This window comes from Charadrius vociferus, unplaced genomic scaffold, assembly GCF_000708025.1.
Source record: "Charadrius vociferus isolate BGI_N301 unplaced genomic scaffold, ASM70802v2 scaffold561, whole genome shotgun sequence".
Classification (NCBI taxonomy): Eukaryota; Metazoa; Chordata; class Aves; order Charadriiformes; family Charadriidae; genus Charadrius; species Charadrius vociferus.
Window position 1 is genome coordinate 631,566 of NW_009646848.1, and position 14,089 is coordinate 645,654.

General features: G+C 47.7%; 1 protein-coding gene across 1 annotated transcript in view; it reads right to left on the reverse strand.

The window, feature by feature from the left end:
• Positions 1 to 9,059: 9,059 nt before the first annotated feature.
• The window catches only part of NECAP1 (NECAP endocytosis associated 1), a 7,456-nt gene continuing 2,426 nt past the window's right edge, over positions 9,060 to 14,089 (reverse strand). Inside the window, exons 2-9 of the mRNA XM_009894137.1 lie at positions 13,072 to 13,148; positions 12,846 to 12,946; positions 12,597 to 12,701; positions 12,108 to 12,189; positions 11,594 to 11,702; positions 11,325 to 11,511; positions 9,229 to 9,322; positions 9,060 to 9,108 (exon numbers count right to left, since the gene is read on the reverse strand). Of these exons, the coding sequence (XP_009892439.1) occupies positions 9,060 to 9,108; positions 9,229 to 9,322; positions 11,325 to 11,511; positions 11,594 to 11,702; positions 12,108 to 12,189; positions 12,597 to 12,701; positions 12,846 to 12,946; positions 13,072 to 13,148 (804 nt within the window). The remainder of the gene's footprint in view (positions 9,109 to 9,228; positions 9,323 to 11,324; positions 11,512 to 11,593; positions 11,703 to 12,107; positions 12,190 to 12,596; positions 12,702 to 12,845; positions 12,947 to 13,071; positions 13,149 to 14,089) is intronic.

Consider the following 14,089-nt stretch of genomic DNA (forward strand, 5'->3'; position numbering starts at 1 on the left):
GGCATCCACAACTTCTGCAGGTAACCTGTTTCAGTGTCTCACCACTCTCAGAGTAAAGAATTTCTTCCTTATATCTAATCTAGATATAGCTTCTTTCAGTTTAGAACCTTTGCCCCTTGTCTTGTGCTGGTAAAAAGTCTCTCTCCATCTTTCTTATAAGCCCCCTCTAAGTATTGGAAAGACACAATAAGGTCTCCAAAACAACCATAAAGAAGAAGGATGAAGCTTTCTTTGTTTAGTTTGGCTAGCTGGAATCTCCTCAAGACAGATCAGAATGAGACAGTAGCCCGACACATCCAGGGAGCTAGCACAGAAGGTACACAGGGCACAGTCAGAGGTGAGATAGGGCAGTGCAAGGAAGAACATACATCAGACAGCAGAGGAAAACAATGTGGCAAGGGGGAGATGTAGTGGACACCTGAACACAAATTATAAAGAACTGCCCCTAAACAGAATGATGCATATGTAGCTGGATTTCTTTACCAAGGAACTTCATGTCTCGTGTGCACTGAGCTGGCTTCACTTCTCCTTTTTGTATTGTAAGCAAAGAGGATGACTTTTATACAAGAAGAAGAGCAGCTGCAGGACAGAAGACTGTTCCATTGACAAGATGTGTGCTGCCTGCTTCTCTTTCCAAGACCCTTCCAGCACTTTCCTTTGTCTTCAGGCTTGGCCCTCTCAGTGGAATTCAGCTTCCCTATGTGTTTGCTGAAACCTAGTTATGCCCTCAAATTTCATGCTGAGATTTCAGTCAAATTAATCCTCTGCATGCTTCCACACTGCCCCTGGCCAACGGGAGACTCACAGTCTCATGGGGAAAAGGCTTACTTCCTGACAGGGCTTCAAACTTTCCACCATGAAGAAACGGGAAATACAATCAGCAGACAGAGAAGGAAGTCACAGTGTAGCTTCATGAGCTTTTTGCTGTTGAAACACAACTCCAAACATAGCTGAGGCATTTCAAATGCAAATTCAGGATCTAGCTGCTGATTTGATTAGAATACACTAGGTTGTGCTCAAACATCAGGAGATAGCTCAATTCTTCCTTCTCAAGCCAGAGTTTTTGCTTGCTGTCAAAATTCAACCCTGAACCATACTTCATGCTTCACTGTCGGTGCTGTCCAAGGATTGCACAGGTCTCAACAGCCTTGAATTCAGTTTGGCTACACCTCTGCCCAGTGAGGCAAATGCACCTCACCTCCTTCTTTTGAATGGGGAGCGGGGGAAAGAAAAGCATAAAAATGGAGAACAACCACAGTCACCAAGCAAGCAAAGGGGCTATCAGGTAAGGTCGCCCAGATCCATGCTGTAACTTTAGGGGACTCTTGTTTGACCTCAAGCCATTTCCCTCCACATCCCTGCATGCTCTTCAGGCACATGCAGCAAAGCCTTCTCAGGGGGAGGTTTTGGGGAGGGCTGCACCGGTTATTTAGGCTGTCCCACCGGGTGGTACTGCAACAGCACCACAAACCTCCCAGGCCCTGTAGCACTGGCATCGCCTGGCTCCCTCACGCTGCTCCTGGCCTCAAGGGTAGATTTATCAGGAAGACTGTAAATGGCCTGTGCTGACCCTTACCCTGTGCCCTAGCAGCACCCGGTAGCCAAGAAGGCCGTGCGTGCCATTTGGAGGCTCTGTGGCCATGGCACACTACGCTTTCACAGGCCGGCAGCAGGGCAAGGCAAGGCAAGGCACACCACCTGCCTCCAGAGCAGCGCAGCCATCATATGCGCCCAGTCAGGTTGGCAAAGGCCATCTGGAAACAATGGTAGAAAGCTGAGTTAAGCCCAAGGAATACAGTCACCTCAGCCGGACAATTCCTGGCACCTCGTCACTGAAATACACCGCGGAAGTTTTAATGCCAGGCAGTGAGGGCTCTAGCTTTGGGGTTGAATTGCACGCAGGAGCCTCCTCACAACACAGATGTTAACCTGGTCAGATGGGGAAGGGCATTTTGTCCCTCTCCAGGTGCCTGCGTCAGCCACTATTGCCACGCTAGGACACTGAAGTCAGTATTGGCACAGTAAAGCAAAGGGCGGGCAGACGGCACTCCCGGGTGCCGGCCTCCAGCATGGAGCCGGTGTTGACTCAGAGGGTGAAGGGCTTCTGCTGCTGATTCCCTGCTGGCCCCGGAGCAGCCGGCTGGGACTGACACAGGGGGCAAAGTGCTCCTTGCTGACTCACGCTGGCCTGCAGCAGCCTGGCCCACATCTCTTCGAATCTGCCTCCAGTTCACATTTAATTGCGTATTTAGTATTTTAGGACTGGGCAGGCACAGCACACCACGCTGGTCCTGCCACAGCCTCTGCCCTTCCTGAGCTGAAGGATCACAGTCAGACCCCGGCGTTCCCCACCACCTACCAAAACCCTGTGTCAGGCATCTCACCAGACACTGCTGGCCCACCGCAGGGCCCACCTCACCACAGCCAAGCACAAAAGTTGCGCTAGCAAATAGTTCAGGTTAGAGGTATCTCATTCAACCCTTGCTCAAAGCTGGGCTACTTCTGAAGCTAGACCACACCACTCATGGCAGCTTCTCTGCTTACAGGAATCCTATTTCTGTATGCAATATATTGCTTAAGGACTTTTTCTATTCTTCTACCCAGAAAGTATTCAGCGGTCATTTCCAAGCATGGTATTGACTTCAGCTTTTAGGCACTAGTGACAGCAGCCCCTAACTCCGGGCCAGACATGCAGCCTGTGCTGCCATATCTACAGCCCCTTAGCGCGTATTCTCCAAAGAAAAAGCACTCCTACCCCTCTCCTCTTGGCACTGCTGCTCACTGGAATCCAGTTCCTTGTCCCTGCCAGCTAACCAAAGCAATGATTTGTGTAGCACTGCTGATGTAGCGTCTCCACACATCTTTGAACAGTTTGCTTAACACCCTAAGCTCACAGACAGGTGCTTAGACTTCACTTCAAAACAGACCAGGAGGAGTTCAGCTCCTATGGACCAAACTTTAAAGACAACGCACGTATACACATATACACAATTCTAAGCCCTACACTACGCTGTGCTTGAGGGCACTGAAGGGCAGAGGGCGTTAGGACAGCAGAACATGCCTGTATTTGAAAGCGCCAGTTCCATTACTGCCAAACTGTCAAGAGGGAAAAGAAAAAATAGAATCTTTAAACCATGCTTCTGTAAATTTGACATGGGGTCACTTTTAAATCGTTCAGGAAAGCATTCGAATGACAAGTTGGGATACCAGTGGACATGAAGGCAGAGCTGCTATTGGACTGAGGGAACGGTTCAATAAAAGCCAATAGAAACTCTGCTATCACCCAAAGCTGTTCTGTTCCATTTTAAACCAGACACACCAAAGTCCTTGTTCTGCCATCTTATGGTTGCCTACCTCCTTCTCCTTTGTGCCTCCTGCTTGCCAAAGTCCAGACAACCTTTCCTTTCCCCTCCATCTCAGATGCTCCTGGGGACACCTCCAGATGCTGCAGTTCTGTTTTGTGGCGTGTTCCATACCCAGGTGCAGCCCTTGCCCACATCCCCAGCACAGGTCTCCCCTGCCCAGGGGAAGGTCACTGCAAGCAGCCAACCCAGGACTCAGCATGCTCTTGCGGACTGGTGCCAGCTGCAATTTCTTTTTGGAGAGTACTTCATAGAATCATAGAATACCAGGTTGGAAGGGACCTCAAGGATCACCTGGTCCAACCTTTCACTTCACCAGCGCTAGCCAGGTCCCAGGTGATGTTTGCCTGCATCACCTTCTCCCGACTGCTGGGGGCCCAGCTGCTCCCTGGAGATGATGGCTGAGCCCATAGATCGCCAGAAGCCCCGCAACGAGTGGATTCAGCGGCAGGTGGCAGCACACGGTCACAGGTGAGGCTGAATTTGCAAGCCCCGGTCGCAGGTGTCACCAACCCAGCCAGGCTTGCAGACCAGGCTAGGAGCGCAGGGGAGCACCGCACCTTTTTACATCCCTAAAAGCACAAGGCTGGACACAAAGGCTGCAAGTTGGGGGCAGCCCCATTGCATCCTCCAGGCAATGTCTCTTCAGACTGCCTCAAGGATTAAAAAGCTGGTCTCCTAAGCAAGCCAGCTGCCTCTGCCCCAACACGCAGGAGTTGCCATCTTACAGTGCCTGGGAAAGAAAAGGGAAAGCAGGCTCTTGCAAGTGACCTGGCTGGCCTACCTCAAACACAAGCAAGGCAAGGAGCTCACCACAGGCTCCCAGCTGGCAGAACGTGGCTCTGCTCAGGAGCCACTACAGGCACCAGCTGCTGCTGACTGATCTTCCCATGTGCCCTGGTTTGATCGACACAGGACGAATTTCTCTTCTAATACTTGGGAAGACCGCACTTTTAGGCTCTGGTGTCTGAATTTGTGAAAATATTTACTTTACAGCCAGCTATGGTGTGTGCATTTCAAGGTCTCAGTGTTTTCGAGCTTGCCAGGTGCAGGGATGAGGAGGAGTGAGACCTGGGCACTTGGCCCAAGCTGGCCAACAGGGTTATTTCATACCATCAACATCACATTCAAGATAAATTAGAAAGTTTGTTGCAAAGTTCTCACTCTGCCTTGATGGCTGCCATCCTGAGACCTTCGTGCCCTGGTACCGAACCCCTGAGGCCTTCCCTTCCTCCCAAAGCTGTAGCGCTCGCAGTGTCCCACATTTGTTGTCCACTGCTGGGAGTGCACAGCTTCCTATTGATAGAATGAGCTGATAATCTTTGCATATTCTGTATTGGTGTCAAGATCAATATTGGTTCTTTAGTGCTGTTAATGGTAATTATCTAATCTTATTCTATTAAATCTGTTTACACTTCAGGTCCCGGGTTTCCTTATTTTTTTCCCAATTCCCTTTCCCTGGTGGGGAGGGGTCATCGGGTGATAGAATGATTGTCTAAACAATAATAAATTGTTATAGGTCTCTCAGACCATAACACCATGGTCAGAGGCAGCTTCAAGGAATGTCTGTCAGAACCCCAACTCTGGATGAGGACACAAAGCTATAGTTAACGGCCGCTGGCAAAATTAAGCTATCAAACTAGATGGGCATTACATCCTGCAAAGAGTTTTTCCTGACTATTAGCATGGACAAAGCTATTGACTTGGAAGAAAGAGACCTAAAACAGTCTCTAGACTGAGAATCTATTGTTCACATAATGTAATGAGTGCTCAATGGATTGCCTAGACGTTAAGGCATTACAGTGTGTCTTAAGTACCCAGGCCTCAGTGCTCTGTTTTTAAGCATTAACACCCCAGTTGCGCGCCCTCCCAGAGCTTTGTAGGTTTATGCTGATTTAACAGAATAATTTCAGGTTCAGATCCTGTTCTCTCATCACCAAAGATCAGGAAGACTTCAGGGTTTCTGGTTTCTTGTTTGAGTTTTATTTTGTTTAATATCCTCCAATGGACAACTCTTCCTCTCCATTTCTTCAGGAGTCCACACACAGCACCAAGGCTTTCTTAAAGCTAGCTTAATACACTCTTATACAGGAGTGTATCCCAGCACCTCCCTTAGGTACACTTCACCTGAAAAATCCTCCTACTCTGGAGAAATACCCTGTTAAGCTATTCAACCCTTTTTCTTGCAAGTACCTACTGAGAAGTCAGAGAAGCTTCACCATAGCTCATGGACAAGACCCTTCAACTTCTGCCTGGCCAGGACCTATACAACATATCCACCCTATTCACCAAAACAGGATTTTTGCTCCTAGATCTGGGGGGAAAAAAAAAAAAAAAAAGTAATTTTTTTTTTCTGGCCACCACAGATGCTAGAATATTTGACAGTGACACCAGTGTTTACTGGTCTCATTCTTCAAGCTGACTTAAAAGGTTAAGACTTTTCATCTTTATCCAGGCCACAAGACTTCAACACAACCATATATAGAGCTTTGCTGTCTGACAGAGGAACACCAAGCAAGCACGGCTGTGCGAGAAGAGAAGGCTCTAAGCAGACTTGATAGAAGAATATCAGGGCCCTGAGCATATTCTCCATCTTCTGGGGGACTGGCTGCCTGGATTCAGGTCCAGGTTAAATAATATAGGTGTCTGGCTTTGTGAAACCTCAGCAAGGTTCGCCTGCAAGCTTATCTCAGCTTAAGGTTCTCACCCTTGATCCCTGCCTGAGCTAGTGCAGCCGTGCCCATGCCTGGTCATGCACCCTGCTGATCTAAATCTTCATCCTGACCTGCTCTGATCCTCCTGCTTAGGTACTGTGGGAGTCTTCCTCTGCGGGCAAGGCCACTGCCCCTGTTTGCCTTGCTGTGACTCAGCTTCCAGCTTGCTCTCCCTTTCAGAGGGCCTGTCCTTGCTGCTCCCTGACGAAGGGCCAACTCAGCTCACCTTCTCATCTCTGCACTGAGAGAGACTGCTTCGTATTTACAAGTGTGGCAAGAACCAATTCTGAAGACATCTGCAGGGTCTAGAAGCCTCTAATGCCTGAAGTGCTAAATGGCAGGGCAACCAAGTTCTCACTTGTTAGTTTTATCCGCATTATTATCAAGCATCCCACACCCCCCTACAGTCAGGCCTGTTTCCATGTTATTGGTTTGGGGGTTTTTGTTTGGTTTTGGGTGTTCGTTTGTTTTTATTTTATTTACCCCATTTGGAACAGCCATAGGTCATTTTTGTGACCTTCTTCCATGCTCCTACTTCTTCACCCAAACACAGCCCGAACGCGTTAGCTCATAAAGTTGTTCTTGTCCAGTCTGTAGGCAATCACACACTTGCAGAAGGATAAGTAGGCTACTAGGATCTTGCTGGAGACAAAGACCTTCAATCTGCAGGGCTTCCAAAGCAACAGCAATTTGACAACTTAGAAGACTCATGACATTCTTTTCCCCAATATTACTTGTTTAATTACCATTTGCACCAGTACATCTTATGCTTTATATACATATATTTTTAATTTTTGCTTCTTCAGCTTTTCAAATACATAATATATTATCTCCAGAATACTAACTAAGACAATACAGAAGAGGCTCATTGTTAGTTGTTAATTGGTGCCATGAACTTCCTTGGTTTGGGGAACTGATACATAGTTGAAATGACAGGACCTCACAATGACTTGAGCAAAAAAAAGGAAAAAGAAACAACCAGCAGAGTCCATGACTTTGCTAGCAGATTATAGCCACCCACAAATTCAGAGGAGGCAGGGAGTTTAAGTACGATGAGATTGCAGGAGTGACTATGGAGGTGGGAGAGGGGCAGCAGGGGGGGAACACCAAGAAAGCCAGGGGATCAGGATTAAATGACTACTTAAAATACATCCAAGAGCAGTCTGGTCCCCACTTCCACAAGTGGAACTGCAGCAGCTTTAGAGCTCTTTTCAAGAATTTTGCTTCCCAGAGGCATGGTCTATGTGAAACTTTGCCTCCAAAATGCCCTCAGTGTAGCAAGAAGACAAAAAAAAGGACAAGAGAACTCTGCAAGTGCAAGGTGCATACAGCTAACTACTCTCTTTTAAAAGCCTCACCAAGGAACCTTTGCCCAAAAGGAAAAAGTTACTTGCACAGATATGCTAGCAGAGCATATCCCAGTTACGAAAGTGTTGCTGCTGGTAGACAGTTCAAATAAAGAAGCCTAGTGTTATAGTAACTGGGTACAGCTGTACAAGAGTAACTAAGACCACCTTCCCAGCTAGCACAGAGGGTAGCTAGCGCTGTGAGGTTTCCAGCCTGCCCACGGGCTTTCCCCAGAGAAATCAGCAGACTTACACCCCAGATCACATTCACAGCTGCCGAAGATGGAATAGTGTACAGATCAAAGGGCCTTAGGAAACTCTCCCAAAGAGAACAGCAGAGAGTAAGGGCCTTCTACCCCTTTCTAACCCCCTAAACCACACAGGAAATAGAGGGGGTTTGGGGCACATTAAAAATAAAAATATATCCAAGTTACAATAACCATCTCACCCCCCCAGAAAGTTAGCCTCAGAAAAAAAGCCACAAGAAGGAACACAGGTGGGAGAATTTCACTGCCGCAGTTCTCAAGATTGGGCCTACTGTACATTTCTTGCCCAAATGGTAAGTGTGAGCTGAAAAGGGAAGGAGACTGTACCTTCACCAGAGAATAATCCACTGTCCCACCATAGTTCTTACTGTGGCATGGATATGCAATACTTTAACACAGTGCCAAGTCACAACACAAGGCCAGGGCTCAGGATAGTGACGCAGGAACACGAAATGCTGAGTGGTAGGATTACCTGGTTGTCATCTAGTGCAAGTAACTACCAAATTACAAAAAACAGGCCTCTTTTTTTTTTATGCTATTTCCAGTTAAAACAGCTCAATGACAATGAGACTTTTGCACGGGGCAGGAGGGAGAAAGGAATGAAAATGAGAGAAGTTCCTCCAGTGAACCTGCAAGCCAAATAAGGAGCCTCAAGATGGGGTGCCCACCTGGAGCTACAGCACAACGGCAGCAGGTCTACTCAAGGACTTGCATGACTCCTCCCACAAGAGCACAGGAACATCCAGCACTATCAAGAATTGTACCAAAGAGAGGAAAGAGCAGTGTGTGCATGGGGAGGTTCGCTCCTCAGCCCAGGCGTAATTAATCAAAGAGGGTTTTGTGTTGAGACAAGACCTATCTCCTTACAGCTTCCATTTACAAGCTGCAGCCAAATGCAGCTGTCCTCAGTACTGCAGGCCAAGCTGCAGAGACTTAAGTCACACTGGAAAGCAGCCACAAAAAGCAACAGTCTAACCAGAGAAAATTTAAATGACAAGGAACCCAGAGGCATCTACCCAGCCTCCTCCCGTACCCACCTTCTTCACGATTCTTGCCTTCCCTGTATGGAAAGACACGGAAAAAGAGCTGGATGTACCATGTAACGGCCAAGCAGGTGAAAGAGATGAGGCTACCTCCCTCCTACTTGCCCACCTTGTGAGGAGTCAGTATGTTCTCTTTAGGTTCAGTGGTTTCACTGTGGGATCAAAAATAGTAAGTTTTGACTAAAGTGAAGATCTGATTTAAAGAGGAAGGATTGTCCCAGTTTGGTTTTGATTGAAGAACTAGAGAGGTTTGTGCCCCCTCTGATCCCATTTGGTGCCTCTAGAGCCTCTTGGTCATCAGTTTGTCACATTCCACTGCTTCAATTATTCAGAACTGGACCCAGTTGGACTGCTGAGGAGCCTGATTGGGAGCAGCACTGAAATAAAGAAAGGAGAATCAACAGAGCTGATCTAATAAGACTTCTTAACTCATGGTTCTTCCAGTGCCCATCAGGACACCGCCATTCTTGCATGCAGTTCCCTTCACCACAGTTTACCTGGATGCAGTGCTGAAGTCTCCCCAGAGGTCTGTAGTAGCTGTTGCTGGTGCCTTGGATGTAGATGCAGGAGCATCCAAGTCTAATAGAATATCTAAGGCAAAAGAAAAAGAAAAAAAAAAAAAACATTAAAAAAATTCATGAAGCTAATCATGAAGAAAACACCACAGGCATTTAAACTGTCACTTTACACAAACTGCTGGATGCAAGGGCAGAGAATCTTTGAAGGGACTCCAGCTGTCCTCCAGAAGGAAGTTAGAGTTTTTAAGGATTTTGTTATAACAGCAGCTCCTTTTACTGAATGTGCACTGAGCCTCCAGCTCCTGCTACAGGGGTACATAGTCTTCAAGAACTATTTAGTCTCCACCTAGCATACCAACTGACAGATCTGTGACATACTACTCCTGGTAGAAATAAGGCTCAGACTCAGGCCAATCTCAGCAAACGTAACAGTCGCTAAGCAGGCATCACCTTAAGAGTACAAATCACACACTGGAGCCCAGCCCTATTCAGAAGCTTGTAGTTTCTTCTCACTCACAGTGAGAAGTGTGTACAGCACTGCTAAAGTCTCTGCCTTCACAAGAGTATCATCAGCTCTCCAAACACCTCTGTATGGTCACACTAAAAGCATGTACAGCATCCAGAACACTGTAGCAACCTCTTTGTTATAGAATCACAGAATGGTTTAGGTTGGAAAGGTCCTTCAAAGATGCTCTAGTCCAACCCCTCTGCCATGAGCAGGGACATCTTGCCCTAGATCAGGTTACCCAAAGCCCCATCCAATCCAGCCTTGAACACTTCCAGTGATGGGGCACCCACTACTTCTCTGAGCAACCTGTTCCAGTGTTTAATCGCCCTCATTGTGAAGAATTTCTTCCTTATATGCAATCTAAATCTACCACCTTTCAGTTTAAAACCATTGCCCCTTGGTTTTAAAGGCCACTACAGCCCCTGGTAAAAAGGTCTTTCTCCATCTTGTTTACATGCCCCCTTTATACACTGAAAGGCTGCAATAAGGTCTTCTCCCCGGAGCCTTCTCTTCTCCAGGCTCAACAGCCCCAACTCTCTCACCCTGTCCTTATAGGAGAGGTGTTCCATCCCTCTGATCATTTTTGTGGCCCTCCTCTGGACTCAGTCCAACTGGTCCATTTCTTTCTTGTACTGGGGACCCCAGAGCTGGACGCAGTGCTCCACGTTGGGTCTCACAAGAGTGAAGCAGAGGGATAGAATCATGTCCCTCAACTGGCTGGCCATGCTTCTTTTGATGAGGCCCAGGATACGGTTGGCTTTCTGGGCTACAAGCACACATTGTTGGACCATATCCAATTCTTCACCAACCAGTACCCTTAAGTCCTTGTCTGCAGGACTGTTCTCAATCCACTCATCCCCCCAGTCTGTATTGATACTGGTGATGGCCCCACCACAGGTGCAGGACCTTGAACTTGGCCCTGTTGACCGTCATATATATATATATATATATATATACATATATACACATACACACACACATATGTATGTAGTTCAACATATATAATATTTATATGTCAATAATACATCTTAAATAGATTTATATACATATTTTTATTAAAAAAAAAAACGCTACACCCACAATTCCACTACACTTTGCACCTCTTTCTGCTGCTTATACTAAATCTTCCACTCTGCCTATTCAAAGCCACTCAAAAAGTGCTTTTCCTGTATCTTTCAACAACAATCACAAGCTTATCTATATTTTTCTGCAGAAAGGAAATGACTGTACAGTGCTTTTCTGGACACCCTACACAGCTCTGCCAGTGTCCCTAAAGCACACAGAAGTTCAGGAAAATCCAATTATTTAAAATTTCACGCCCAGCCCCCACAGATCTTTTTAACCAAGTCGCTTGGTTTCTCTTTTTGCAAGAACAGAAGCTACAATGCTGTCCTCCTGGCAAGGAGAACAAGCAGACATTATAAAACAAACATGGAGATCTTCAGGTGAAAGAGAGCAACCACAGGGCACCGTTGGCACTAGACTGAACATTGGTTCCCTGACGCAGGCCTCAGTCCTCTCTGTGCACCTACCAGCGTCTGACAGACTGCGCTATGCTAATGTTTACCTGCACTGCTCGCATTACTGGATTTCAGCACGGGTGGTGGTGTGACATGGTTGGCAATGGCTGTGGAAGAAGGGGGAGCTATAGGAGGGGTTGCGATTTTGCCTCCTGGTGGGGGTGGCAGCAGGCTTAGGCCCCCTGATCCAGACACACGGGGCTTGGCTGCTCCTCCTTTCTTTGTCGTCATGTTCTGTATAAAAAGAAAGAACAAGTGAGGAAGAGTCTCCATTGGCATATCTATAGAAAGAAGCAAGGTAAACTGGGCTGCTTACCCCAATGTTCAGTTTGATGGTCTGACCTTCCTTAAACCCCAGGTCTAATTTGGGACGTGTGTCAGCTTCCTGGGACTCCTTGGATATCTCTGTCTCCTGCTTCACCCACCTAAAAAGAAGAGAGGAAGACGTAAGACCCTGTGGCAAAGGGGAACAGGTTTTTAGAAAAATGCATGGTTCCCCTCCCCACCCCACCAAAGAACTACCTTGACTTGTCAAACCAGCTACCTCCCTACTCCCAGTGCAGTACAGCAAAAAGTTGAGACCACCACAAGCCCAAGAGACTAACACTGCACCTGTAGCATCACAGGACCTAAGCTTAACACTTACAGATCTGACCCTGCAGGACTCTCATCTTGCATGACAGTTGGCAGCACACTCAAGTGTCCCTGATGAAGCCAGAGCAGAGCTTCATAACCATCCCAAGGAAGCCTGCGCTAAATGAACATGCACCACCACCCGCCATGTTCTACAGGCCAGAGGAAAAACAGCATTCCAGAAAAGCACAACTCACTTGAAGTGATCCTGCAAAGAGACGTTGAAGTCAAAGGCATCACCACGATCCGTGAAGCCAATGCCTATAAAAGCACTTCGTCCTAGCAAGGAGACAGGAGGAGTCATTGGAGGTGCCCTGCAAAGGGGCCCTTGTGTTCATTTACTCCAAAATCCTTCTGCTTCTCCTAAACCACTCTGTGCTACCTCCCTCTGACACACCTGCAACTGGACACCAGCAGCTCACAACAGTTCATTGTTCCTAGCCTTCAAGATGCACCCTTCTTCCCATCCAGCACTCTCAGAAACTGTATGGTCCTTCCCAGCCCCTGGACTCTGTGCAACATAGACAATCCTCCTCTGTTAACCTTGCCTTCCTACCCCTCCAGGCATGCCAGCCAGCCTTTTCAGCACTCCCAACACCATTTCAATCCACCTGGCATACACACAGCTCCACCAGGCCGTCTCCTCCACCCCTAGCACTTGGCACATGCATAACCCCTCAACTCACCAGTCCCATCCTGAATTCGAATGACAAAGTAGCGGCTGGAATCCGTCACAGTCTCCACTGCAATGCCAGGGTATTGATCTATAGGAGCCTGGGCAAAGAGTTCTCCTGTAAACAAAGAACCAGGTGTTATGGAGAGCAACCTCTTGCGTGGCCAGGGCTGTCACGCACAGCTCTGAGCAGGCTTAGAAGCACAGGCTTATAAGCAGCAATCACAGTTGCAGTCTTGGAAAGCCACTGCCTTTCCCCTACCTGAAACCTTATCCTCCAGTTTTATGTACGCAGTTTTGCCTTTGGAGGTGACACGAAGCCGCCCTGTCCAGTCTGGATGGTCCAGTTTCCAGTCAGATGCCCTGAAAAGAAAAGCAGCTGTTCACTGACCATACATCAATGCCTCCACTTCTGCCTAACCATCTCACCAAAAGTATCTGTTCCCAAACCTTCAGCATCTGCAGCTGCCTTATTCCACTTCTCTCACCAAACAATATATGAGGTCTCATCTCCTCTCTGTTGCTGCCAGTCGACACACATGGCTCTGACTGGCCTCTCTTTCCTCTGGAAAAGTGGAAATAGACACTGTCCAGAGAACATCAACTCTGTCTTTACCTTTAGAAACTTGCAGAAGAGAGGAGACTGAAATTCAGAAACTCACTTGGAACAGTAAACCCAAAAGTGGCTGTGAGATCAGGAAGACCCCAAAAATGAACTAATAGGATGCTGAAAAGCCACTCCATTGTTCTACCCTGTTGATATAAAGCACTATCAAGTACCTCTGAACCCAGAGCCAGCTAGCTTACACAAGGTAAAACATAATACACGCAGCCATCTTAACTAGCCAGTCAAACTCTTTGCTACAGACTGTTGTGAAGGGGAAAAAGAAAAGAAGGGGGGGAAAAAAGAGAGAGAAATAAAACCCAACCTATAGGATTCTACAACTGAAAACCCCAGTGGCCTGGCACAGCATCCACAGGGGCAACAGTTTGCCAAGTTCAGCAAGTACCACTGACATCCATCAGTGCTCCAAAGGACAAACCCATTTCTCCAGCCAGTCTGTCTGGAGACAGAGGCTGTCTAAGCCTCCAGCTTACAAAGTCACACTCCACTCGTTTCGGCTAAAGAGAAAGAAGGCATTTCTAATGCCTGGTCCTTCAATCTCTTCCTAAGAACCATGATGAACTCTTTCTGGCTTCCTCCCCGCTCCTGTGAGAGCCAACGGGCCAAACTCAACATGCCATTATACCACATCAGACTCGCATCCCAGGGAAACGGGCAGACCGGGAGCGGAGGTCAGCTCTACCTGGAAGAGCAAGTCACTCAGGTGCCCCCACCTCCTGCTCAGGATGAACAGAGAGCATCCCCTGCTCCTCCCCGGCACAGAGCCAAGCCTCCCCGCTTTTAGGCACAGACCAATCTACCAGAGGCGGCTGAAGCCGCTACATCCCCCAAAACGGCAGGCCGGGGGGGGGAAAGGCCCAGGGAACAAGGCTGGACCGCTT